The sequence below is a fragment of the Ailuropoda melanoleuca genome, chromosome 18, assembly GCF_002007445.2.
Source record: "Ailuropoda melanoleuca isolate Jingjing chromosome 18, ASM200744v2, whole genome shotgun sequence".
NCBI lineage: Eukaryota > Metazoa > Chordata > Mammalia > Carnivora > Ursidae > Ailuropoda > Ailuropoda melanoleuca.
The window spans coordinates 32519827-32545002 of record NC_048235.1 but is presented as its reverse complement, the minus strand read 5'-3'; the positions used below and the strand labels follow the sequence as shown (position 1 = coordinate 32545002).

Below are 25176 nucleotides of genomic sequence, written 5' to 3'. Positions count from 1 at the left end.
CAGATCAAGGGCTAGTATCCAAAATCTGTTAAGAAATTTACAAATTTAATCCTTTTTTTTAAATTATGTTCCGTTAGCCACTGCATAGTACATCATTAGTTTTTGATGTAGTGTTAAATGATTCATTAGCTATGTATAACATCCAGTGCACATCACAACATGTGCCCTCCTTAATACCCATCACCAGTTACCTCCTCCCCCCAACCCCCTCCCCTCTGAAACCCTCAGTTTGTTTCCCAGGTTCCATAGTCTCTCATGGTTCCTCTCCCTCTCTGATTCTTCTCCTTCAGATTTCCCTCCCTTCCCCTATGGTCCTCTGTGCTATTGCTTATGTTCCACATATGAGTGAGACCATATGATAATTGTCTTTCTCTGCTTGACTTATTTCACTTAGCATAATCCCCTCCAGTTCCATTCATGTCGATGCAAGTGGTGGGTATTCATCTTCTCTGATGGCTGAATAATATTCCATTGTATATATTTACCACATCTTCTTCATCCATTCATCTGTTGAAGGGCTTCTCGGCTCCTTCCACAGTTTGGCTATTGTGGACATTGTCGCTATGTACATTGGGATGCATGTGCCCCTTCTTTTCACTGCATCTGTATCTTTGGGGTAAATACCTAGTAGTGCAAACTTAATCCTTCTTTAAATGTTTGATAGAATTACCCTGGGAAGTCATTGAGCTCTGGACTCTTATTTGTTAGGAGATTTTTGATTGCTGATTTAATGTCTTTGCTGGTTATCAGTATGTTCAGGTTTTCTATTTCTTCCTGTTTCAGTTTTTGTTCATATGTTTCTAGGAATACATCCATTTCTTCCAGATTGCCTATTATGTTGGAATATATTGCTCATAATATTCTTTAATAGTTGTTCAGATTTCTTCAATATTGGTTGTGATCTCTCCTCTTTCATTCATTATTTTAGTTATGTAGGTCTTCTCTCTTTTCTTTTTGATATGCCTGGCTGGGAGTTTATCAATTTTATTAACTCTTTCAAAGAACCAGCTCCTAGTTTCATTGATCTGTTAAATTTGTTTTTATTTCTGTATCATTGAATTCTGTTCTAATCTTTATTATTTCTCTTCTCCTGCTGGATTTAGTCTTTATTTCCTGTTTTTTTTTTTTCATGTCCTTTAGGTATAAGGTTAGTTTGTGTATTTGAAACTTCTATTGTTTCTTGAGGAAGGCCTGTATTGCTATATACTTCCCTCCTAGGACAGCCTTTGCTGCATCCCAAAGGATCTGAACAGTTGTGTTTTCATTTTCATTTGTTTCCATGAATTTTTTAAATTCTTCTTTAGTTTCCTGGTTGACCCATTCATTCTTTGGTAGAATGCTCTTTAACCTTCATGTATTTGTGTTCCTTCCAAATTTTTTCTTGTGATTGAGTTCAAGTTTTAAAGCGCTGTGGACTGAAAATATGCAGGGTATAATCCCAACCTTTTGGTACCAGTTGAGACCTGATTTGTGACCCAGTGTGCGATCTATTCTGGAAAATTCTGTTGCTTTAGGATGAAATGCTCTGAATATATCTGTGAAGTCCATCTGGTTCAGTGTGTCATTCAAAACCTGTTTCCTTGTTGATCTTCTGCTTAGATGATCTGTCCATTGCTGTGTGTGTTAAAGTCCCCTACTATTTTTGTATTATTATTAATGTGTTTTTTAAATTTTGTTATTAATTCATTTGTATATTTGGTCGCTTCCATGTTAGAGACATAAATATTTAGAATTGTTTGATCTTCTTGTTGGATAGGCCCTTTTATTATGATATAGTGTCCTTCCTCATGTCTTATTACAGTCTTTAATTTAAAATCTAGTTTGTCTGATTGGGGCGCCTGGGTGGCACAGCGGTTAAGCATCTGCCTTCAGCTCAGGGCGTGATCCCGGCGTTATGGGATCGAGCCCCACGTCAGGCTCCTCCGCTATGAGCCTGCTTCTTCCTCTCCCACTCCCCCTGCTTGTGTTCCCTCTCTCACTGGCTGTCTCTATCTCTGTCAAATAAATAAATAAAATCTTTAAAAAAAATAAAAAAAATAAAATCTAGTTTGTCTGATATAAGGATTCCTACGCCAACTTTCTTTTGATGTCCATTAGCATAATAAATGGTTCCCCACCCTCTGACTTTCAACCTGGAGGTGTCTTTGGGTCTAAAATGAGTCTCTTTTAGACAGCGTATCAACGGGTCCTGTGTTGTTGTTGTTTTCCTCCAATCTGATACTCTGTGTCTTTTGACTGGAGCATTTAGTCCATTTACATTCAGAGTAATTAGAAGAAAGAAATGAATTTAATACCATGGTATTACCTGTAAAGTCACTGTTCCTGTAGATTGTCTCTCTTTCTTTCTGGTCTTTGTTACCCTTGGGCTTTCTCTTTGCTCAAAGGATCCCCTTGATTAATATTTCTGGCAGGGTTGGTTTAGATTCCTTTAGTTTTTGTTTATCCTGGAAATTCTTTATCTCTCTTTCTATTTTGAATAACAGCTTCTCTGGATAGATTATTCTTGGCTGCACATTTTTCCCATTTAGCACATTGAATATATCATGCCAGTCCTTTCTGGTCTGCCAGGTCCCTGAGGACAGGTCTGCTGCCAGCCATATGAATCTACCTGTGTAGGTTAAGGACTTCTTTCAAGATTTTCTTTTTATCTTTGAAATTTGCAAGCTTCACTATAATATGTCAAGGTATTGACCTATGTTTCATGATTTTGAGGCGGGTTTCTCTGTGTCTCCTGGACTTGAATGCCTGTTTTCTTCCCCAGATTAGGGAATTTCTCAGCTATGATTTCTTCAAATAATCCTTCTGCCCCTTTCTTCCACTCTTCATCTTCTGTGACCTCTATAATACGGATATAATTTCGCCTTATGGTATCACTGAGTTCTCTGTCTCCCTTTGGGATCTAATAGTTTTCTTTCTCTCTTCTTTTCAGCCTCCTTATTTTCCATCATTTTATCTTCTATATCACTGATTCTCTCTTCTGTTTCATTTATCCTCATTTTTATGACCCCCACTTGGGACTGCATCTGACTAATAGCATTTTTAATTTCAGCTTGACTAGATTTTAGTTGTGTTATACAGTAAGGGATTCTCCAGTGTCTTCTGTGCTTCTTTCAAGCCCAGCTAGTAACTTTATAATCATTGTATTAAATTCTAGTTTCAGACATCTTACTTATAATCATTTTGATTAAATCCCTGGCAGTGAATACTTCCTCCTGATCTTTCTCTTGGGGTGAATTTTCCATCTTGTCATATTGTCCAAAAAAGAAAGAAAGAAAAAGAAAAGTACCCAACAAAACAAGAACAACAACAACAAACTTCAGGAAATGTTTCTGGTGTATGCTATGTACACTCTGCTTTTGTCTTTTGGCTGCTTTTTTCCACTCGTCCATCTCCTACAGAGTTCCTCCTTGTTTAGAGTGGGGAGTGTTTGGACCTTTAACTAGGTATGCTTTGATTTGTCAAGATAAGCCTGGAAAGGAAAGGAAAGGAAAGGAAAGGAAAGGAAAGGAAAGGAAAGGAAAGGAGGAAGGAAGGAAGGAAGGAAGGAAGGAAGGAAGGAAGGAAAAGAAAGGAAGAAAGAGAAAGAAAGAAAGAAAGAAAGAAAGAAAGAAAGAAAAGAAAAAGGAGAGAAGAAGAAGGAGTAAAAGGAAGAAGAAGCAGCCTGATCCAAAACAAGAGAAAGGGAAAAGGAACAAAAATGCAAAGAGACAAACAAAAATTAAAAGCCTGATTCCAAAGGATAAGAAAGAAAGAAGGAAAAAAGAGTAAGGAAAGAAAAAAAGAAAGAGAAAGAAAAAAAAAAGAAGACCAATCTTGAAAAACAAGAGAAAGAAACAAACCAACAAATAAACTAAAGATTATAAGCCTGATAAAAAAAGAGAAAAGGAAAAAAAGTGTGTATATACATACATATATATGTATGTATATATGTATGTATATACATATATATAATAAAAATAAAAATAAATAAATAAAATTTAAAAATTTAAAAAATTAAGAAAAGAGAAACATGTGTCTCCAATGTTTTGGAGCATTCTTTAATCAGTATACTTGGTATGTGTGGGGGCCTGTGTTGGTCTTCTGAGTAAGAGGGCTGCTGGGCTGATTCACAAGCTGACTTGCCCTTATAATGATGCTCCTGCCAGGTGCAGGGGGGTGGGGATAGTGTAGGGGATTCCAGTCCCCATTGGAGGTGCTGTGTTTCTCTCTGATGTCTGACTGTGCTGGTGGGTGGTGGGGGGCAGGGAAGGGTTTGTGGAGGAGAAGGAATATGGTGGCACCCTACCCTCTTGTCCCCAGGAAGAGGAACTCCTAACTACTGTTCTGGATGCCCTCTCAGAAAAGTGAACAATTGGGGCACCCAGGTAGCTCCTGGGATTGAGCCCCACATCAGGCTCTCTGCTCAGCAGGGAGTTTGCTTCTCCCTCATTCTCCCTCTGTGTTCTCTCTCTCAAATAAATAAATAAAAATCTTAACAACAACAAAAAAAGTGAACAATCTCCTGTGTCCTGGGCTTTTGTTAGTTCCCTGCCATTAGCCTGTCTGTTCCCGTGCCATCAGCACACCCAGTGCCACATACCTCCACAATTTTATCCCTGGCCAGTGGCTGGGATCCAAAACTCCCAAGTTTTAAAGGGCCTGGCAAACTGCGGGCCCACTCCCCTCCCCTGGAGGGGAGCCTCCCAGCATGCCCACTCCCATCCTGTCCCAGAAAAGCAGTTGCACAGAGAGTGAGCAGAGGCTAGAGTTTATTGTATTGCTCAGCCAAAAGCTGGAACCAAGTTAATCAGCTGTCTGCATCTGACTCAGTCCCCTACTCTGTTCTGTCCCAGAAAAGCAGTCACACAGAGGCTTGAATCTATTGTGGCAGACAAAGAAAAGTGGCAGCCCGGTTATCTGCAGTCTGCCGGTGTCTCTGCTCTCTGCTTAGTTCTGCAGCAGAAAAGCAGCTGCTCTGCACATACACAGGGGTTTAAGCCTATTGTGGCTTACAGTGAAAAGTTGTTGAGGTTTTCTGCCCTCTGTACACACCTCTGACCCTGCTGTTGAGGGCTGCTCAATGGCTCCCAGTTGGCTTTTTGTCCTTGGAGAGGCAAAATACGCTCCTCCAAATGTACTCTGGGAGGGGGAGGGATCTCTTTCAGTGCAACCCAGGGAATCTCCTCACCATAGCTTATTGTGCAATACCTACCTGCTGAACTCTCTCCCAGTCTCTCCCTCTCTCTGACTTTGCTCTGTGAAAAGGGTTCCCTCCCTTTTGGCGCCCAACAGCTTTCCTGTTCCCTAATTCACAATCCGAACCTTGCATCTGCCACCTTCTCTCCCTCCAACTGAGCGGATTGTTTTCTTAATCCTCAGATCATATTCCTAGTTGTTCAAAATAGTTGCATGTTGATCTAGCTGTGTTTGAAGGACGAGGCAAGTTCAGGTTCTCCCTACTACTGGACCATCTTAACTCATCTGCATCTATGTTTATTAGGGATATTGGCTTGTAATTTTCTTTTCTTGTGGTATCTTTTTTTTTTCTGGCTTTGATATTGGGGTGATGCTGGTCTCTTAAAATACATTTAGAAGTGTTCGCTCTTCAATTTTTTTGGAAGAGTTTCAGAAGGACTGATATTAATTTTTCTTTGAATTTTTGGTAGAAATTTTCAGTGAAGCCTGGGCTTTTCTTTGTTGGGGGGTTTTAGATTATTAATTCAATCTCTATTTGTTATTGATTTGCTCAAGCTTTCTATTTTTCTTGATTCAATTTTGGTAGGTTGTATTTTTCCAGAAATGTATCCATTTCTCTCAGGTTATCTAATTTGTTGGCATATAATTATTAATAGTCCTTTGTTACCTTTTTATTTATCCATTATAATGTCTCCTCTTTCATTTCTGACTTTATCTCAGTCTTCCCTCTACATTTTTCTTAATTATTTTAGGTAAGAGTTTGTCAGTTTTATTTATCTTTTCAAAAAATGAGGTTCCAATTTTGCCAATTTTTCTATTGTTTTTCTATTCTCTATTTCTTCTTTACACAAACTCTTCAAAACATCCAGGAATAGAGAAAACATAGCTCATTTTATGAACTCACATAACTTGATAGAAAATCCAGAAATAGTCATTATCAGAAAAGATAACTACAGTTTGATGAACCCAATCATCACAAATGCAAAATTTCTTAACAAAAGTTTACCAACTCGAACCCAACAATGTATAAAAAAAGACAATACATCAAAACAAGGTGGGATTTAGTCTAGAAATACAAAGCTGGTTCACCAATTGAAAATCCAACAATAATACAGTCACTCAATAGACTCAAGAAAAAAGCCATATGAGTTTTCAGTAAGTGAAGAGAATAGATGACAAAATCCAATACCCATTTCTGGTAAAAACAAAGAAAGAAAAAAACTATCAGCTAAGTGGGAATCAAAGGGAGTGTCCTAAAGAGCCTCTATAAAAAACCTACAGTTAATATCATACAAAATCATGAAAGACGGAACTCATTCCTTCTAAGATTACAAAAAAGGCAAGGTTTAAGAATCTCACAACTTCTATTTAATATTGTACTGAGGATTCTAGTTGATGAAATAAATAAAGAAAAAAATAAAAGCATGCAGATTACAATGGAATAAATAAAATTGTCTCTACTCTCAGATGAACTATCATCTATCATCTATCAATCATCTAATCTATCTAACCTATCTATCTACTTACCAATCTAGAGAATGACAAAGTCTATCAAACAATTCATATAACTAACTGTCCAACTTACAGAGGATAGTGAACACAAAAAACATAGTCAAGAGCTGGGTGAGTTTGATGAACGTAATAAATATATTCAAATACAAACATGTCTATAAGTCTATAAATTTCTTTCTTTTCAAGACAGAACTTCATTGTAAATAGACCATCATTGCTCACATCTTTCAGTCAATTGATAAAAACTATTAAAACCACTCTCAAATGTTTGAGCTGGCACACTAAATTCAAAAACTCAAGTATATTTACATAGATTTATTATTTATTATGAAACAAAGATTATTCTGTTCTTGTTTGTCCAGAACACTTAGTTTCTATTCCCTCACTTGTTTCCCAGGGAAATGTCAACATGAATTAGCAAGATCTTGTAAGTTGTTTTGATTTATAAATTATCATTTTCAAAGAAAGCCTTTACAACTTTTAATATTAATCTGTGAGGATAAGTGCTGATGGGATTAAAGGAGGGCAGGTAAACTATGGTCCACGGACCCAATCTGGTGTATGATCAGTACAGTCTGCAAATAAGGATGGTTTTGTATTTTTAAATAGTTGAAAAAAATGAAAAAAAAAGTGTGACAAATAAAATTATATAAGGTTTACATTTCAGTATTCATGAGTAAAGTTTTATTGGAACATCACCATGCTCATAAATTTATATTCTTTCTATTTTGGCTTTTGCATTACAATGGCAGAGTTGAGTACCTATGACATAGTTCACATGGTCTACAAAGCCTTAAGTATTTCCTACCTGTTTCTTTATAAAGTTTTCCAATGCTTAAGATAGAGCTTAAAGTGAATAGGTGTCATCATAAGGCATCCAATTCAAATGAAATTATTATAGGACCTTTACACAACAGAAGTAAGAGGCAACTCTGAGATTAGAAAAGCAGAATGTCGCTACCAACACCAGAACAGGGTGAATGAATAAAAAGCCATTATTACATTCTATAAACAAGCACTATTCAGCAGGAGCTACATGACAGAAGGGGTAACAGTTTTATAGGAACAGGAAGCAGTAGTTCTGAGACATTGTTCCAAGCAGGGTCAGTATGCAGAGATACTAAGATATTTCACTGCCCCATCCAATCATCCATATTTGCTTAATATACTCAAAAGCATGAAAGCAAAGAAGCCCAGGGAATATATCTAGTTCCCTGTGTGATAGACCAGAGCAGAGGATTAGTGTGAAAGTGATCTGAGAACACTCAGGTGAGTGACTGCTCCAAAGTATAAATATAAAGAAATATTGGAAGATGTAGAAATAAAAGAAAAATTAAATATGATAAAATAAATTAGATGATGATTCAAAATGCTTTAATTAACAAAGTTCCAGAAAGAAAAGGGGGAAAAATGATCAAGCTTAATACAGTAAAATTTCTCAGATCAGAAGTAAATAGTATCCAGATTGAAAGGGCTTCAATATAAATAACCAGCATATTGTATAATGAAAAACACCATATAAGGGTAAAAAGATCTTAAATATTTCCATAGAGAAAACAAGCAAAAGACACACAAACGAATGAGAATAAGAATAGCATTAAATTTCTAAAGAAATGGTAAAGACAAAAGAAAAGACCTTTAAAATTCCAAGATACAATTATTTTAAAAGTAAAATTAGCCAAACAATCTTTGAAATAATTAAGTATGTTTTCAATCATGTCACTCTCAAACAATTTACAACACATAATTTTTTTTGTTTTGTTTTAGTAAATTATAGGGCATATAGCCTAACAAACTGAGTACGCAAGTCACGAAAAAAGAATACACATGTTCCAACGGAGACACGCTAGAAAATTTACAGTCAACATCACTGCAGAAATTCTAATAGAGATTGGGGGGAATAAAGATGGGTTAAAAAGAAGACTTTTTGAAACATGTAGAGAAGTAGAGGCAATTTTTAATTTTATTGAAGAATTCGGGCAAAAACAATATGAAATAATTACAAATTTGGGAAGAAGCAAAAGTTGTGCAAAGAAGACAATTTAATTTTAGTTCATTATTTCACCAGAGATTAAAACACAATTCTAATAAGCTATATAATTACAGAGGAGGAATGGAAGAAGTGGCATGTAGATATGATGAGCTATTAGGATCTTAAATTCTGACTTCAGTGTTAGGAAGTCAATAGATGTCTAAATTCGAAGACTCAAGAAATTTCATGGGAATATTATTTAGAAATATGTAGTAAAAAGTGAATAAACTATTCCTACACATATAAACAGAATGGTTTTCACAGACATAATTTTGAGCAAATAAATGGTGGACACAAGAATACACACTGCATTATTTCATTTACATAAAGTTCAAGAAGAGGCCAAACTAACCAATAGTAGTAAATGTAAGGAAAGTGCTTTTCTTTGGTATGGATAGTAAGCGGAAGGAGGTATATGATTCATAGTGATCTTCTGAAATGCTGAAATATTCTATTTCTTGATCTCCATGATGTCTATGTCTATGTTTTGACTTAGTCAAAATTAATTGTCCTATATATTTATGATTTTTGCAATGTTCTCTATATATGATATACTCCAATAAAACTTTTATTTATGAGGAAATGAAAGTAAAAGTATAAGCCAGGAGGAAAAGTTTTAAAAAATGAGAAAAATAATTCAGGGAGTGTAGTTTATGCAAGGGGCTGATTCAGTTTTTTCAATATTAGTCCTGTAAAACTACTTGTATTTATAAGGGAATGTGTATTGCTTAATAACATAAAAATTTTAAAAGAAAAAGTAGAGCTATATGATTCAACGTACACATTAAAAGCTGTTCAAAATAATACTGAAATGATGCATAAAATAAGAACAATGCAGAGCAATGATATATAGTTAATGGATATGTACATTTGTAACAATTGCATAAAATACACATAAAATGGAAGCACAAATTCATGATTTTTGCCATTTCTTGAATTTAAAGTAGACATACAAGAGGCTTTAACTTTGCTCTATTGTTTTATATCCTTAGAAAATCTGAGATAAATGTTAATCGTTTTGTGTACTTGTTGAATAAGTATATTAATGTATGTTACACTTTTGCTTTATGTTATAATCTATATATTTAAATAAACTTTCTGAGATTAAAATATTTTGTACCAACAAGATAATAAATACACATAGAGAAGAAAATGTCAAATTAATATGCCTACTTTTATTATACACTATTTAGCTATATAAAATAATATAAAATACTATATAAAGTTTAGAAAACTAGTAAAGGATAAAAATTACATACCACAGCAATATCTGCATCATAGCTTTTATTGCATATTGTGCCAGGAAATGTTGCTCCCAGATATGTAGGATGTTTCCTGTAACTACATCATTATTGCATAGCCTTTTTTATTGCCATAGTCATTCAGAACAATTTATTAGCTTATTTATTAAATTAAATCTCCCATAAAATTCAAAATAATTTTTCAAACCAATTTTTAATCTGGGTATTATCTAACATATTATACAAAATGCTCAAATCATTGAAAAACTATAATTCATATTACTTTTTAATTAAAGATTTATTTATTTATTTGAGTGGGGGAGGAGCAGAGGGAGAGGAAGAGGATCTCAAGCAGACTCCTCACTGAGTGCATAGCCGGGGCTCCATCTCACGACCCTGAGATCATGACCCCAGCTAAACCTGAGTTGGGACACTTAACCAGCTGAGCTACCCAGGTGTCCCTACAATTCACTTTAAATCCAATTTTCTCTCCTCTCCTAACTCCTAGACTTGATAAAATTTTACTATCTTGAATTCTCCTCTGTTTCCCTTGTACTGCATGCACTCTTTTTGTTACTAAAAGTTAAAACAAAAGGAGTTTTTAACTTGTGGAATAAGAAGTCTTGCCTGTCTGAAATGCAAACATTTTCTTAAATTAAATTATTACCAAAAATATCATTTTTAGTCAAAGAGTAGACACAAAATGTATCAACATATTGTAGGCAATATTAACTGACTAGTGCCAATTTTTACATTATTAAGCTAATGCTTATATGTATTCTGTAGTATAGTCAACATCATAAAAGTTTATGAAAAGCAAGTCTTTTTACATATTCCAAAATATATTTTTATATAACCTATGTTGTTTTTATTTTTATCATATTTTCAACTATACTTTGCATCTGTGGCAACAGCTATGTTTATTTAAAATTTTCAGAGGGGCCTACAGAAACTTGAAGAACACAATAAATGCATTAAATTACCAAATTAATGAAATTATTTAATATCTTTTAATGTAAAAAATTGTGCTTACATAAGTAAGAATGCTACGTCATGGGGTCGTAGGATAAGATAGTCCTGTTTCCATGTGAAAAATCTTTGTAATAAATCATCAGCATCCCCGTTGGTAGAAATTTTGTTTTTATCTGACCACAATTCCAAGGAGGACAGCATCACAGTCAATTTGAACTGAGTAAACATCTAAAATAAGATTTACGGCATACTTATTCAAATAACATTAGTCATTACTTCAAGACTACACAAAAATAAAGAATAAGTTCAGCTTATTATTTTGGATATTAACAACTGAAGATTTTTAAGTCATCAATTTGTCATAATAGATTAGAAATCAGTTTCAATAATTTTTCATAAAACTATAAATGTAAAAAACTTACAACTTACAGTGTTGACAAGGCCAATAATTTGGATAATTTTCTGTGTTACAGCCAACGTTTCTGATCCCATATAATCATACTGAAAAAAAATTTTTAAGTGATTCTTTTAAAAATGTTAGCAATAGCAATTTCTTATGGTGCATATATCTTGCTCATACCAGGCAGGTAAACCATAGGATCTGTCAAACAATATAAAGCATACTAATATAAAGATAGTAACATTTATGATAAAAGAAACAACAAAAAGACATAGGTTTTTGAAATAAATTCTCAATTTTTTTTAAAGATTTTATTTATTTAATTGACAGAGAGAGAGACAGAGAGAGAGGGAACACAAGCAGGGGGAGTGGGAGAGGAAGAAGCAGGCTCCCAGTGGAGGAGCCTGATGTGGGGCTCGATCCCAGAACACCGGGATCACGCCTTGAGCCGAAGGCATTTGCTTAACAACTGAGTCACCCAGGTGCCCATCAATTGTTAATATTTTAAAGACACTCTCAAACAGAAACAACTGAAATCAAGAGGTCCTAAAAGAACTTCATAGATTCCTCCTTAATATAATGGGATTTCTTCAGCTAGACAGAGAGAAAATAACAGTCATTTTCTATGACACAGAGGGAATCACAAAACCTCTTGTCATATACATGGTTGGTTAAAAAAAATCAGATAAATAAATATTTAGAAAATCAAAATGCTCAAATATTTCTAAAGAATAAAAACCAAAAATCACAATTACAAAAAAATTAAAAATTGTGTGGCTTAAAGATTCTACAAGTTTTGATAAATAAGATTAAATTATGTAAAGGCAAGGAGAAAAAACATATTATCCTTTGAAACTGGTCTATTCTTGAGAGAACATAAATTCTTTTTTTAAAAAAACATTTTTTTTAATTTATTTGTCACAGAGAGTGAGAGAGAGAGAGCACAAGCAGGGGGAGCTGCAGGTAGAAGGAGAAGCAGGCTTCCCACTGAGGAAGGAGCTCAATGTGGGACTCGATCTCAGGATCCTGGGATCATGACTTGAGCCAAAGTCAGATACTGAAACAACTGAGCCACCCAGGTGAGAGGACATAAATTCTTACTTATTTGGGAACTTAACTAACACGTGTTCTTTGGAGTCATATTTTGGAAAATGCTTAATACTTCTGCAAAAGTTGCTATCTTTGCAAACTGAAAAATTGGAATCCTACCAAATCTTAGAAATCTGTGTAGCTTGTTTACTCAAGATTATGATAGTTCTTGAAATGGGTTACTTGTTACAATTGTTGATAATAGAAGTAATGGAAAATTAATTATATATTTCCATTGGATGAATTAGAAGTTAAACATATTCTAGTCAAAATGTTTTCCTTATAATAGAAGAAAAAGTGTTTTAGACAGTTGTTATATATATATGAAACATATCCCCACACATTAGAAAAATTGTTATTTATGACAATCTGAGAATACTCAAGATCATCAGAGTAGAAGTATAAATTCATATACTAAATGTCATAACACTTTGGAAGATATCGCTAGCTCCAAAGGTTTATTTCACAAGGTAAAAATTCTCAATATATAAAGAAGACATGGCAAAGCTTAATTAGTAGGAAATAATACACATCACCAAAATACGGAAAACAAAATGGACACAATTAAAAGGAGAATTTAAGAAACCCTGGATATTAAGATGATTCTCTTAGTAACTAACTGATAGGATGAGAGGGCAAAAATGTAATAAATATAGAAAGCCTGAACAATGCAGTTAAAATATTTGACTCATTAATATACAGAGAGCACGGCATCTAACAAGGGCAGAATGTATTAAATCCTTTCCAAATGCATGTGAACCATTTATAAAATTGACCATATACTGGGCCACAAAGGAATTCACAACAGATTTCCAAGATTTTATATCATTCAGATTATGCTGTTTTACCAATATTGAATAAAACTAGATATGAACACAGAAATATAACTTGAAAATCCCCAAATATTTTTAATCTAACCCATACAATTCTAAATTACCCAAGGGTCACAGACACACACACACACACACACACACACACGAATTAGAAAATTATTAAGAAAAACCCAAATGTTGATACAAATCTTACCAAAACTTGTGTTGCTAGAAACAAAAACTCTTGTATTAGACAGTTATTCATTGACTACAGATAAATTTTTAAATGTGTATATATTATAAAATTAAAAATGCATAAAATCAGTGATCTTATCCAAATGAAAGAAACTGAAAGGGAGGAAATAACAAGGTAAAGATAAGAAAGCAATAAATTAGAGAGGAGGGAAAAGATGGTGGAGGAGTAGGGGACCCTATATCAACCAGTCCCCTGAATTTAGCTGGATATCTACCAAATCATTCTGAACACCCACAAAATCACCTGAAATGTAAGAAGTTATATCTGGATTTCTATAAGCAGAAAATCTCCAGCTGTCTCGAGGTATGAAGCAGGGAGCCATGATTCTGCGTGCAGATATCGAAAGATAAACAGAAGGGGGAGGGAGCCGCCATAAGCACTGGTGCCAAGAAGGTGAAATAACATAGGAGCACAAAAGTGTCCAGCACTGGGACTGGGCACAGACTTGCAGACTGGTAGAGGTGGGGAAAGGACTTTAGTGCAGCCCCCAGACAGGAACGATTTGCTGCAGGAGTATGTGCGTGCGATTTGAGGGCAGCTTGCAGTGTTAGAAGCACAAAGGGCAGAGGTGTCCTGGCCCTGGGTTCCACCTCTGGGAGTGTTGCTGTGGGGCAAACAACCAGGGAGGCTCGTTTTTTAGAAGTGCAGACAGAAATGGAGACAGTATCTCCTGGAGAGCTCAGTGAAGAGCAGACTGCAATTTCTCTGTTCTGAGACAGAGGTTTGGATGTGGTCGCTTCTGCTCTGACTCTCAGAGGACACATGGAAAACTGCCATGGAAAGCCACCAGAGAACAAAAGACCCAAAAAACCGGTTTTCACTGAGCCCATGCCCCCCCCCCCCACAACAGTAACAGCGCACCAATTCCCTCCGCCAGAAGACAGTCTGGAAGAACAAGAAGACAGCAACCCAAGGTCCCTATAAATCAGGTGCATCTTGCTTGGGTTGTGGTGAATACTTTGGACTCTGTACATTCCCTCAGCCACCCTCCAACAGAATGACTAAGAGGAGGAACCCCCAACAAAGAAAACAATCAGAGACTATGGCCTCTGCCACAGACGTAATGGATATGGATATAAGCAAGATGTCAGAAATAGATTTCAGAGTAACAATTATGAGGATATCTGTGCTTGAGAAAAATATTAGTGACAATATAGAATCTCTAAGGGCAGAAATGAGATCTACTCAGGTTGAACTTAAAAATGTTACGAATGAAATGCAGCCTAAACTGCATACGCTGCTAAGGTAAATGAAGCAGAAGAACAAGTTAGTGAGCCAGCAGATAAGAGGATAGGAAAGGAGGAAATGGAGGAGTCAGGGGAAAAACAGATTCAAGCTCAACGAATCAGACTGAGAGAGACTAATGATGCAATGAAAATTTCCAATGTCAGAATTATTAGGAACCCTGAGGGGATGGGGAGACAGAGAGGTCTAGAAGATATTTTTGAGCAAATTGTAGCTGAGAACTTCCCTAATCTGGAGAAGGAAACAAGCATCTGTGTCCAAGAGGCAGAGAGGACCCCTCCGAAGATCAATGAGAACAGACCGACGCCCCAACATATAATTGTACAATTACACAATTATACATACACAAGCCAACTGTTAACTAAAATAAAGAAACATATTGATAATAATACTTAAATAGTAGGAGACATCAACATTCCACTCTCAGCAACAGACAGATCATCTAAGCAGGAGGTCAACAAAGAAGCAAGAGCTTTGAATGACACACTGGACCAGATGGGCTTCATGGATATGTACAGAATTTTTCACCCTAAAACAGAATACTCATTCTTCTCAAACGCAAATGGAATTTTCTCCAGAATAGACCACATAGATCACAAATCAGATCTCAACTGATACCAAAATATTGAGATTATCCCCTGCATATTTTCAGACCACAATGCTTTGAAACTGGAACACCATCACAAGGAAAAATTTGGAGGGAATTCAAACACTTGGAAGCTAAAGACCATCCTGCTTAAGAATGTTTGGGTCAACCAGGAAATTAAAGAACTTAAATAATTCATGGAAACCAATGAGAATGAAAGCACATTGGTCCAAAACTTATGGGATACTGCAAAGGTGGTCCTAAGGGGGAAATACATAGCCATCCAAGCCTCACTCAAAAAAACAGAAAAATCCCAGATACATGAGTTAACTTTACACCTTAAAGAACAGGAGAAAGAACAACAAATAAACCCTAAGCCAAGCAGGAGAAGAGAAATAATTAACATTAGAGCAGAGATCAATGAATTAAACACCAGAAATACAGTAGAGCAGATCAGTGAAACTAGAAGCTAGTTCTTTGAAAGAATTAATAAAAATCAATAAACTACTAGAGACTATATGAAAAAAAAGACTCAAATTAATTAAATTATGAATGAAAGGGGAGAGATCATTACTAACACCAGGAAATAGAAATAATTACTAGAAATTATTATCAGCAACTATATGCCAATAAATTAAGCAACCTGGAAGAAATGGATGCCTTCCTGGAAACCTACAAACTACCAAGACTGAAACAGGAGGAAACTGACAACCTGAATAGACCAATAACCAGTAACGAAATTGGAGCAATGATCAAAAATCTCCTAGGGGTGCCTGGGTGGCACAGCGGTTAAGCGTCTGCCTTCGGCTCAGGGCGTGATCCCAGCGTTGTGGGATCCGAGCCCCACATCAGGCTCCTCTGCTATGAGCCTGCTTCTTCCTCTCCCACTCCCCCTGCTTGTGTTCCCTCTCTCGCTGGCTGTCTCTATCTCTGTCAAATAAATAAGTGAAATCTTAAAAAAAAAAAAAACCTCCCAAAAAACAAGACTCCAGGACCTGATGGATTCCCAGAGGAATTCTACCAAACATTTAAAAAAGAACTAATACCTATTCTCCTGAAGCTGTTTCAAAAAACAGAATCAAGGAAAACTTCCAAACTCATTCTATGAAGCCAGCATTACCTTGATCCCAAAACCAGGCAAAGAACTTATCAAAACAGAAAATTACAGACCAATATCCCTAATGAAAACGGAGGCCAAAATTCTCAACAAGATCCGAGCCAATAGGATCCTACAGTACATTAAAAAGATTATACTTCACTACTAGGTGGGATTTTTGCCTGGGTTGCAAGGGTGGTTCAACATTCGCAAAGCAATCAGTGTGATAGAAAACATTAATAAGAGAAGAGACAAGAAAAATAAAATCCTCTCAATAGATGCCGAAAAAGCATTTGAAAAAATACATCCTTTCCTGATTAAAACTCTGCAGAGTGTAGGGATAGAGGGAACATTCCTCAAATTCATTTAAAAAATCTATGAAAAGCCCACAGTGAATATCATTCTCAAATTGGAATATCATATTCAAATTGGAAAAGAAGTCAAACTCTCTCTTCACAGATGACATGATACTTTATGTGGAAAACCCAAAAGACTCCACCCCCAAATTACTAAAAGTCATACAGCAATTCAGCAATGTGGCAGGCTACAAAATCAATGCACAGAAATTAGTTGCTTTTCTATACACTAACAATGTAACTGTAGAAAGAGAATTTAGGGAATCGATTCCATTTACAATAGCACTAAAACCCATAAGATACCTTGGAATAAACCTAGCCAAAGAGGTAAAGGATCTGTACTAGAGAAACTACGGAACACTTATGAAAGAAATTGAAGAAGACACAAAAAGATGGAAAAACTTTCTGTGCTCACGGATCAGAAGAATAAATGTTGTTAAAATGTCTATGGTGCCCAGAGAAATCTATACTTTCAATGCCATCCCAATCAAAATACCAATGGCATTTTCAAAGAGTTGGAATGAAAAATCCTAAAATTTGTATGGATCCAGAAAAGACGCCAAATTGTGAAGGAAATGTTGAAAAGAAGTTTTTCTTCTTGTCCCCCAATAGGACAGAATAGAGACTCTAGAAATGGACCCTCGACTCTATGGTCCACTAATCTTTGACAAAGCAGGAAAAAACATCCAGTGGAAAAAAGACAGTCTCTTCAATAAATGGTGCTGGGAAAATAAGACAGCTATATACAGAAGAATGAAACTTGACCATTCTCTCACACCATACACAAAGATAAAGTCTAAATGGATGAAAGACCTCAATGTGAGACAGGAATCCATCAAAATCCTAGAGGAGAACATGGGCAGTAATGTCTTTGACATCAGCTATAGCTACTTCTTTCATGACATTTCTCCAAAGGCAAGGGAAACAAAAGCAAAAATGAACTTTTGGAACTTCATCAAGATAAAAAGCTTCTGCACAGCAAAGGAAACAGTCAGCAAAACTAACAGGCAGCCCATGGAATGGGAGAAGATATTTGCAAATGACATTTCATATAAAGGGCTGGTATCCAAGATTTATAAAGAACTTCTCAAACTCAACACCCAAAAAACAAATAATCAAGTCAAAAAATGGACAGAAGACATGAACAGATACTTTTCCAAAGAACACATACGAATGGCTAACAGACACATGAAAAAATGTTCAACATCATTAGCTATCAGGGAAACACAAATCAAAACCACATTGAGATACTACCTTACACCAGTTAGAATGGCAAAAATTAACAAGGCAGGAAATGACAAATGTTGGAGGGGATGTGGAGAAAGGGGAACCCTCTTACACTGTTGGTGGGAATGCAAATTGGTACAACCACTTTGGAAAACAATGTGGAGGTTCCTCAAAAAGTTAAAAATAGAGCTACCGTATGACCCAGAAATTGCACTACTGGGTATTTACTTCAAAGATACAGATGTAGTGAAAGAAGGGCCACATGCACCCCAATGTTCATAGCAGCAATGTCCACAACAGCCAAACTGTGGAAGGAGCCAAAATGTCCTTCAACAGACAATTGGATAAAGAAAATGTGGTACAATGGAGTATTACTCAGCCATCAGAAAGACTGAATAGCCATCATTTGCATCAACATGGATGGAACTGGAGAGGATTATGCTAACTGAAATAAGCTAAGCAGAAAAAGACAACTATCATATGGTTTCACTCATATGTGGAACAAAAGGAATAACATGGACGACATTTGGAGAAGGAAGGGAAAAATGAAGGGAGGATAATCAGAGGGGGAGAAGGACCATGAGAGACTATGGACACCGTGAAACAGACTGAGGGTTTCATAGGGGAAGGGGATGGGGGGAAGGGTTGCCCTGGTGATGGTTATTAAGGAGGGCACATATTGCAATGAGCACTTGGGTGTTATACGAAAACAATGAATCATGGAACACTAAAGAGAATTTTTTTTGAAGAAAAAAATTGAAAAAAAAACAGTTTTGGTTTAAATAAAAAAAAGAAAGCAATAAATTGGGAAATAAACATCAAAATCAAGGAATAAAAATAAAGGTTCTTTGAAAAGATGAATATAATTGATACACCCCTAATAAGTATTATCATGAAATTGAGGGATGATATAAATTACCAATATCAGGCATAAAAGAGAGGCCAAAAAATACATCCTTCAAGATAATAGGATAATAATGGACTATTAAAATGTTTAGGCCAATAATTTTTATTTTATTTTTTTCTCTTTGTAGGTTTCAAGTTCTTGTTTAAATTCTAGTTATTAACATCCACTGTAAAGTTGGTTTCAGGAGTAGAATTTAGTGATTCATCATTTACATATAACAGCCAGGGCTTATCACAAAATGTTCCCTCCTTAATACCCAACATCCATCTAGCCCATCTCCCCCATCCATCAACCTCCAGTTTGTTCTCTACAGTTAACAGTCTCTTAGAGTTTGCCACCAAGAGTGTGAAAGAGTTCCCCTTTCTCTGCTTCCTCACCACACCTGTTGCTTCCTGTGTTGTTAATTTTAGCCATTCTGACAGGTATGATGTGGCATCTTATCATGGTTTTGATTTGTATTTCTCTGGTGATGAGTGAGTTGAGCATCTTGTCATGTGTTTGTTAGCCATCTGTATATTTTCTTTGGGAATATGTCTATTCATGTCTTCTGACCATTTCTTAACTGGACTGTTTGGTTTTTGTTGTTGAGTTTAATAAATTCTTTATACATTTTGGATACTAACCTTTCATCAGATATGTCATTTGCAAATATCTTCTCCCATTCCATAGGTTGCGTTTTAGCTTTATTTAATGTTTCCTTCACTGCACAGAAGTGTTTTATCTTGATGAAGTCCAAATAGTTAATTTTTGCTCCTGTTTCCCTTGCCTCCAGAGATGTGTCCAGTAAAAAGTTGCTGCAGCCGATGTCAAAGAGGTTGCTGCCTGTGTTCTCCTCTACGATTTTGATGGTTTCCTGTCTCATATTTAGGTCTTTCACAAATTTTGAATTTATTTTTGTGGATGGTGTAGAAATTGGTCCAGTCTCATTCTTTTGTGTGTTAATATCCAGTTTGCCCAACACCACTTGTTGAATAGACTTTTTTTAGATAGAATATTCTCTCCTGATTTGTTGAAGATTAGTTGACCATAGCATTGAGGGCCCATTTCTGGGTTTTCTATTCTGTTTCATTCATCTATGTGTTTATTTCCATGCCAGTATCATACTGTCTTGATGACTAGAGCTTTGTTACTATTCTTTGAAATCCAGAATTGTGATGCTCCGCTTTTCTTTTTCAAGATTACTTTGGCTATTCAGGGTCTTTCATGGTTCAGTACAAATTTTAGGATTGTTTGATCTAGTTCTGTGAAAAATGCTGTGGTGTTTTGATAGGGATTGTACTAAATGTATAGTTCACTTTGGGTAGTATAGAAATTTTAACAATATTTGTTCTTACAATCCATGAGCATGGACTACTTTTCCATTCCTCTTCAATTTCTTTCATAAGTGTTCTACAGTTTTCAGAGTACAGATCTTTTCTCTCTTTAGTTACATGTATTCCTAACTATCGTATGGTTTTTGGTGCAATTGTAAATGGGATTGATTCCTTGATTTCTCTTTCTGCTGCTTCATTATTAGCATATAGAAATGCAACATATTTCTGTATGTTTATTTTGTAGCCCATGACTTTACTGAATTTATGTATCAGTCCCAGCAAATTTTTGATGGAGTGTTTGGGTTTTCTACAGAGTATCATGTCATCTGCAAATAGTGAAAGTTTGACTTCTTCCTTGCTGATTTGGATGCGTTTTGTATTTTGTATTTTTTTTGTTGTCTGGTTGCTGAGGCAAAGACTTCCAGTACTATGTTAAAAAAACAATGATGATGGTGGACATCCCTGTCTTGGTCCTGACCACAGAGGAAAAGTTCTGTTTTTCCCCATTGAGGATGATATTAGCTGTGGTCTTTCATATGTGCCTTTTATGATATTGAGGTGTGTTCCGTCTATCCCTACACTGAAGAGATTTTTTATCAAGAAAAGATGCTGTATTTCGTGAAATGCTTTTTCTGCATCTATTGAGAGAATCATACGGTTCTTGTCCATTCTTTTATTAATGTTGTGTATCACACTGACTTCTGGATATTGAACCATGCCTGCAGTCCAAGAATAAATTCCATTCGGTCATGGTGAACAATCCTTTTAATGTAGTGTTGGATCCTATTAGCTAGTATATTGGGAGAATTTTGGCATCAATGTTCATCAGGGATATTGGTCTATAATTCTCTTTGTTGCAGGTCTTTGGTTTTGGGATCAAGGACATGCTGGCTTCATAGGATGAGTTTGGAAGTTTTCCTTCCACTTCCACTTTTTGAAACAACTTCTGAAGAGTAGGTATTAATGCTTCTTTAAATGTTTGGTAGAATTCTACTGGAGGCCATCTGGCCCTGGAGTCTGTTAGGAGATTTTTGATTACTGCTTCAATTTCTTTACTGGTTATGGGTCTGTTCAAATTTTCTGTTTCATCCTGTTTCAATTTTGGTAGTTTACATATTTATAGTAACTTATCTATTTCTTCCCAATTGTGCAATTTTTGGCATATTTTTCATAATATTCTCTTATGATTGTATTTCTCCGGAGTTGGTTGTGATCTCTCCTCTTTCATTCATGATTTTATTTATTTGGGTCCTTTCTCTTTTCTTTTTGAAAAGTCTGGTTAGGGGTTTATTGATTTTATTAATTATTTCAAAGAACCAACTCCTAGATTCACTGATCCATTCTGGATTTTTGTTTGTTTGCTTGTTTGTTTATCATTGCTTTCTGCTCTGATCTTTATTATTATCCTTCTTGTGCTGACTTAGGCTTTATTTACTATTCTTTTTCATGCTCCTTTAGGTTTAGGTTAGGTTGTATATTTGAGACTTTTCATGGTTTTTTTTGAGGAAGGCCTGCATTGCTATATTCTTCCCTCTTTTGACTACTTTTGCTGCATCCCAAAAGTTTCAGACTGTCATGTTTTCATTTTCATTTGCTTCTATCTATTTCTTCATTTTTTCTTTAATTTCCTGGTTAACCCATTCATTCTTCAGTAGGATGTTCTTTAACCTCCATGTATTGGTGGTCTTTCCATTTTTTTTTTCCTGTGGGGGACTTCTAGTTTCATAGCTTTGAGGTTTGAAAATATGCATGGTATGATCTCCGTTTTTTGTACCAGTAGAAACCTGATTTGTGACCCAGTATGTGATCTATTCTGGAAAATGTTCCATGTGCCCTGGAGAAGAATGTGTATTCTGCTGTTTTAGAATGAAATGTTCTGAGTATATCTGTTAAGTCCATCTGGTTCAGTGTGTCATCCAAAGCCTTTGTTTCCTTGTTGGTTTTCTGCTTTGATGATCTGCCCATTGCTCTAAGTGAGGTGTTTAAAGCCCCTACTATTATTGTATTATTATCGATGAGTTTCTTTGTGTTTATTATTAATTGATTTATATATTTGGGTGCTCCCAAGTTGGTGGCATAAATATTTATAATTGTTACATGTTCTTACTGGTTAGACTCCTTTAGTATGATAGGGTCTGCTCTGTTGGCACTGTGCTCATCACTCAAGTCCATCCGTGCTGATGGGCTGGGGATAAAATTGGCATTAGCCCACTCTCATCCCCAAAGAGGGAAATTTGCACCTGTCACTGTTCAGGAAACCCTACCAGAAGACTGAACAATTTCTGCTCATGTGTCCCAGGGGTCCCTCAGATGCCTCCCTTCACCTTGTCTGTGTCCGAGACTTCTGCCTACCCAGTTGCTCAGTGCTCCTGTCTTTTATCTCAGGCATAGCAGTTGGGTTTCAAAACTTCAATTTTAGGAACATGATGCAGTGCAGGCCCACACTGATCCTCTGGGGGAGGCTCTTGCTACACTGTGGCTGGGGGTGGTTTGTCCCAGATGAGCAATTGAATGAACATGCAGGTGCTTGAGATTTATGGTAGTGCAGCAAAAACCAGTGTCCATATTAACTGCCCTCAACAGGTGCCTCTGTGCCTATGCTAAGGAACAGGGCATCTCAATGGTGTCTGCCATCTCTTTTGTCCTGTGAAAGGCAGTGTCACCTCTCCCAAAGTGAAAGGAAATGTGATTTCCTCTCTCCCAATGTGATTCAGAGGATCCTCAGACAATACTGTCAGCTCCCAGGACTCTGACCTCCTCCTCCACAGGAGCATTTCTGTGTCTGCCAGGCTCTATCCCGGCAATGGCATGAACTTCTAAAACTTCAGACTTTGAGCTCTACTGCTCATAAACACTTTCAACAATCAGCTCCTCTCAATTTTTCCAGTCAGTGGTTTTAGGGAAATGTTTTTTCTTCTGCAATCCCCTGCACACTGCTTTTTCTCCCTCTTCTTTCTCTGTTATTATGGCTCTTTCCCCTCTGTAGCACTCCAGATTCTTTTCTCCCTCAAATCATGTCTCCAATCCTCCTACCTCTTACCTTCCAATGATGTGACCTCTTTTGTCCCTCTAGTTGGCAGTTTGTTCTGTCAGTCCTCAGATTGATTTCTTGGGTGTTCAGAATGATTTGATATTTATCTAGCTGTGTTCAAGGAACAAGGCAAGCTAGACCCCCCCCCCACTAGTCCAGCATCTTAACTCTGCAATAATTTTTTAATGTTGATAAATTTAAAAACACTGCTTTCCAAAAATTACACAGATAAAGTTGAAAAAACATATAATCATATCACTGTCAAAATGGAATATGCAATAAAACTTTCCAAAAAATGAATTGCTGGGCTGAGAGGGCTATAAGAGTGAATTCTTACAGACATTTAAGAGAAGAAATTAAAACATCCATACCCCAAATCTTCCAGAATATAAGAAAAGGGTAAAAACACCCTAATTCATGTTATGAAAGCCACACTACCTTAACAACAGCTTAACAAGAAAAGATCACATTTTTGATATTATAAAAAATATAGTCTTGATATAATCATGAGAAAGTATGGGACAAACTCATATTGAGGAACAAACAGCAAGGCAACTGAAAAGTGTTCTCCGATACAAGAAAGGTATCAGGAAAGACAAGGAACATTCCAAGGTATAGGAAACACAAAGAAAGACCATAATACCATAACATATTAGAGGAAAAGAAGAAATGACAACTCAATGAAGTGTAGGATCCTGGATTAGAGGTTGGACAAGAAAAACAACACTTGTGGGGAAACTGTCAAAATCAAACAAAATCTATAGACGAGTAAATAGTTTTGTAAGAATGTTAATTTTCATATTTGATGACATCATTGTAAAACTTAAGAGTGAAAATCTTGATCACTATCAGATCACTGATAGCAATGGTGAGCAATAGAAACGGTGATGTCACTACAAAGTTACCGATTTTTTAAAGATAAAAAGTAGGTAGTTTCAATAAATGTATTTCAATAATTTGAAAACTTATATGATATTTAAAAAATCCTTGAAAACCTAACTTACAGAGAGTGAAACAAAAAGAAATCTGAACTGCTTTATATATGTCAAAGCAATTAAATCAGTACTTAAAAATATTCCCTTTAAGAAAACTTAAGATCTACATGACTTCAGATGTAATGCTTCCAAATACATATGGAAGAAATCAAACCCATAACGTATAAATCTTGAACAAAACATAACTCATTTTATGAGGCTTGTATAAGCTTAATACAATGAAAGAAAACATTATAAGGAATGACATTAGATATCATTATTTATTAAACACAAACCCTAAAATCCTATACAGAATATTAAGTAAATAAATCCATGATTTGTAAAAATGAGTAAAATAGAATAATTAAGTAATATATAAAATAGCTACTGTATAAGGTAGGGGGGAAATTAGGAATATACACAATACATTCATATGTATTAGAGAGCCAAGCTAAGATAACAAAGCAAGAAAAGGAATTACAAGTAAAGAAGTAAAAAATAGAAAAACTAGAAAAGGAAATCTAAGATTAGAAAAGAGAAATTAAAAATATCATTATTCAGATAAGAAGCTAAAAAAAACCTCAAAGAGTTAACAATTCAATTAGGCATAATCACAGGATATAAGATGAATACATACATATCAATGGCATTTCCATAAACTAACAAGAAAAACTGAAATGTTAAAGTAAAAAAAAATATATTACTATAGACTATCAAATGCATAACAATAAAACTAAAAAGGATGTTTCAGAAAACAACAGAATACTGGTGAAAGAAATTAACAAAAAAATGTAAAGATGTGTGTGTATTAGATTGGAAGACTCAATACTGTTAAGATGACAATTCTCCCCAAAGTGATATATGCATTCAATGCAATCCCCGAATCAAAATCACAGCTGTATTGTGCAGTGTGTGTGTGTGTGTGTGTGTGTGTAAATTTAGAATAATTCTA

The 25176-nt window shown here is 35.7% G+C and overlaps 1 protein-coding gene across 1 annotated transcript in view; it reads right to left on the bottom strand.

Moving 5' to 3' along the window:
- LOC105237318 (disintegrin and metalloproteinase domain-containing protein 18-like) overlaps positions 1-25176 on the bottom strand; it is a 164637-nt gene that overhangs the window by 114271 nt on the left and 25190 nt on the right. The window contains exons 7-9 of the mRNA XM_034647776.1: positions 11362-11433; positions 10994-11160; positions 9979-10060 (exon numbers count right to left, since the gene is read on the bottom strand). Of these exons, the coding sequence (XP_034503667.1) occupies positions 9979-10060; positions 10994-11160; positions 11362-11433 (321 nt within the window). The remainder of the gene's footprint in view (positions 1-9978; positions 10061-10993; positions 11161-11361; positions 11434-25176) is intronic.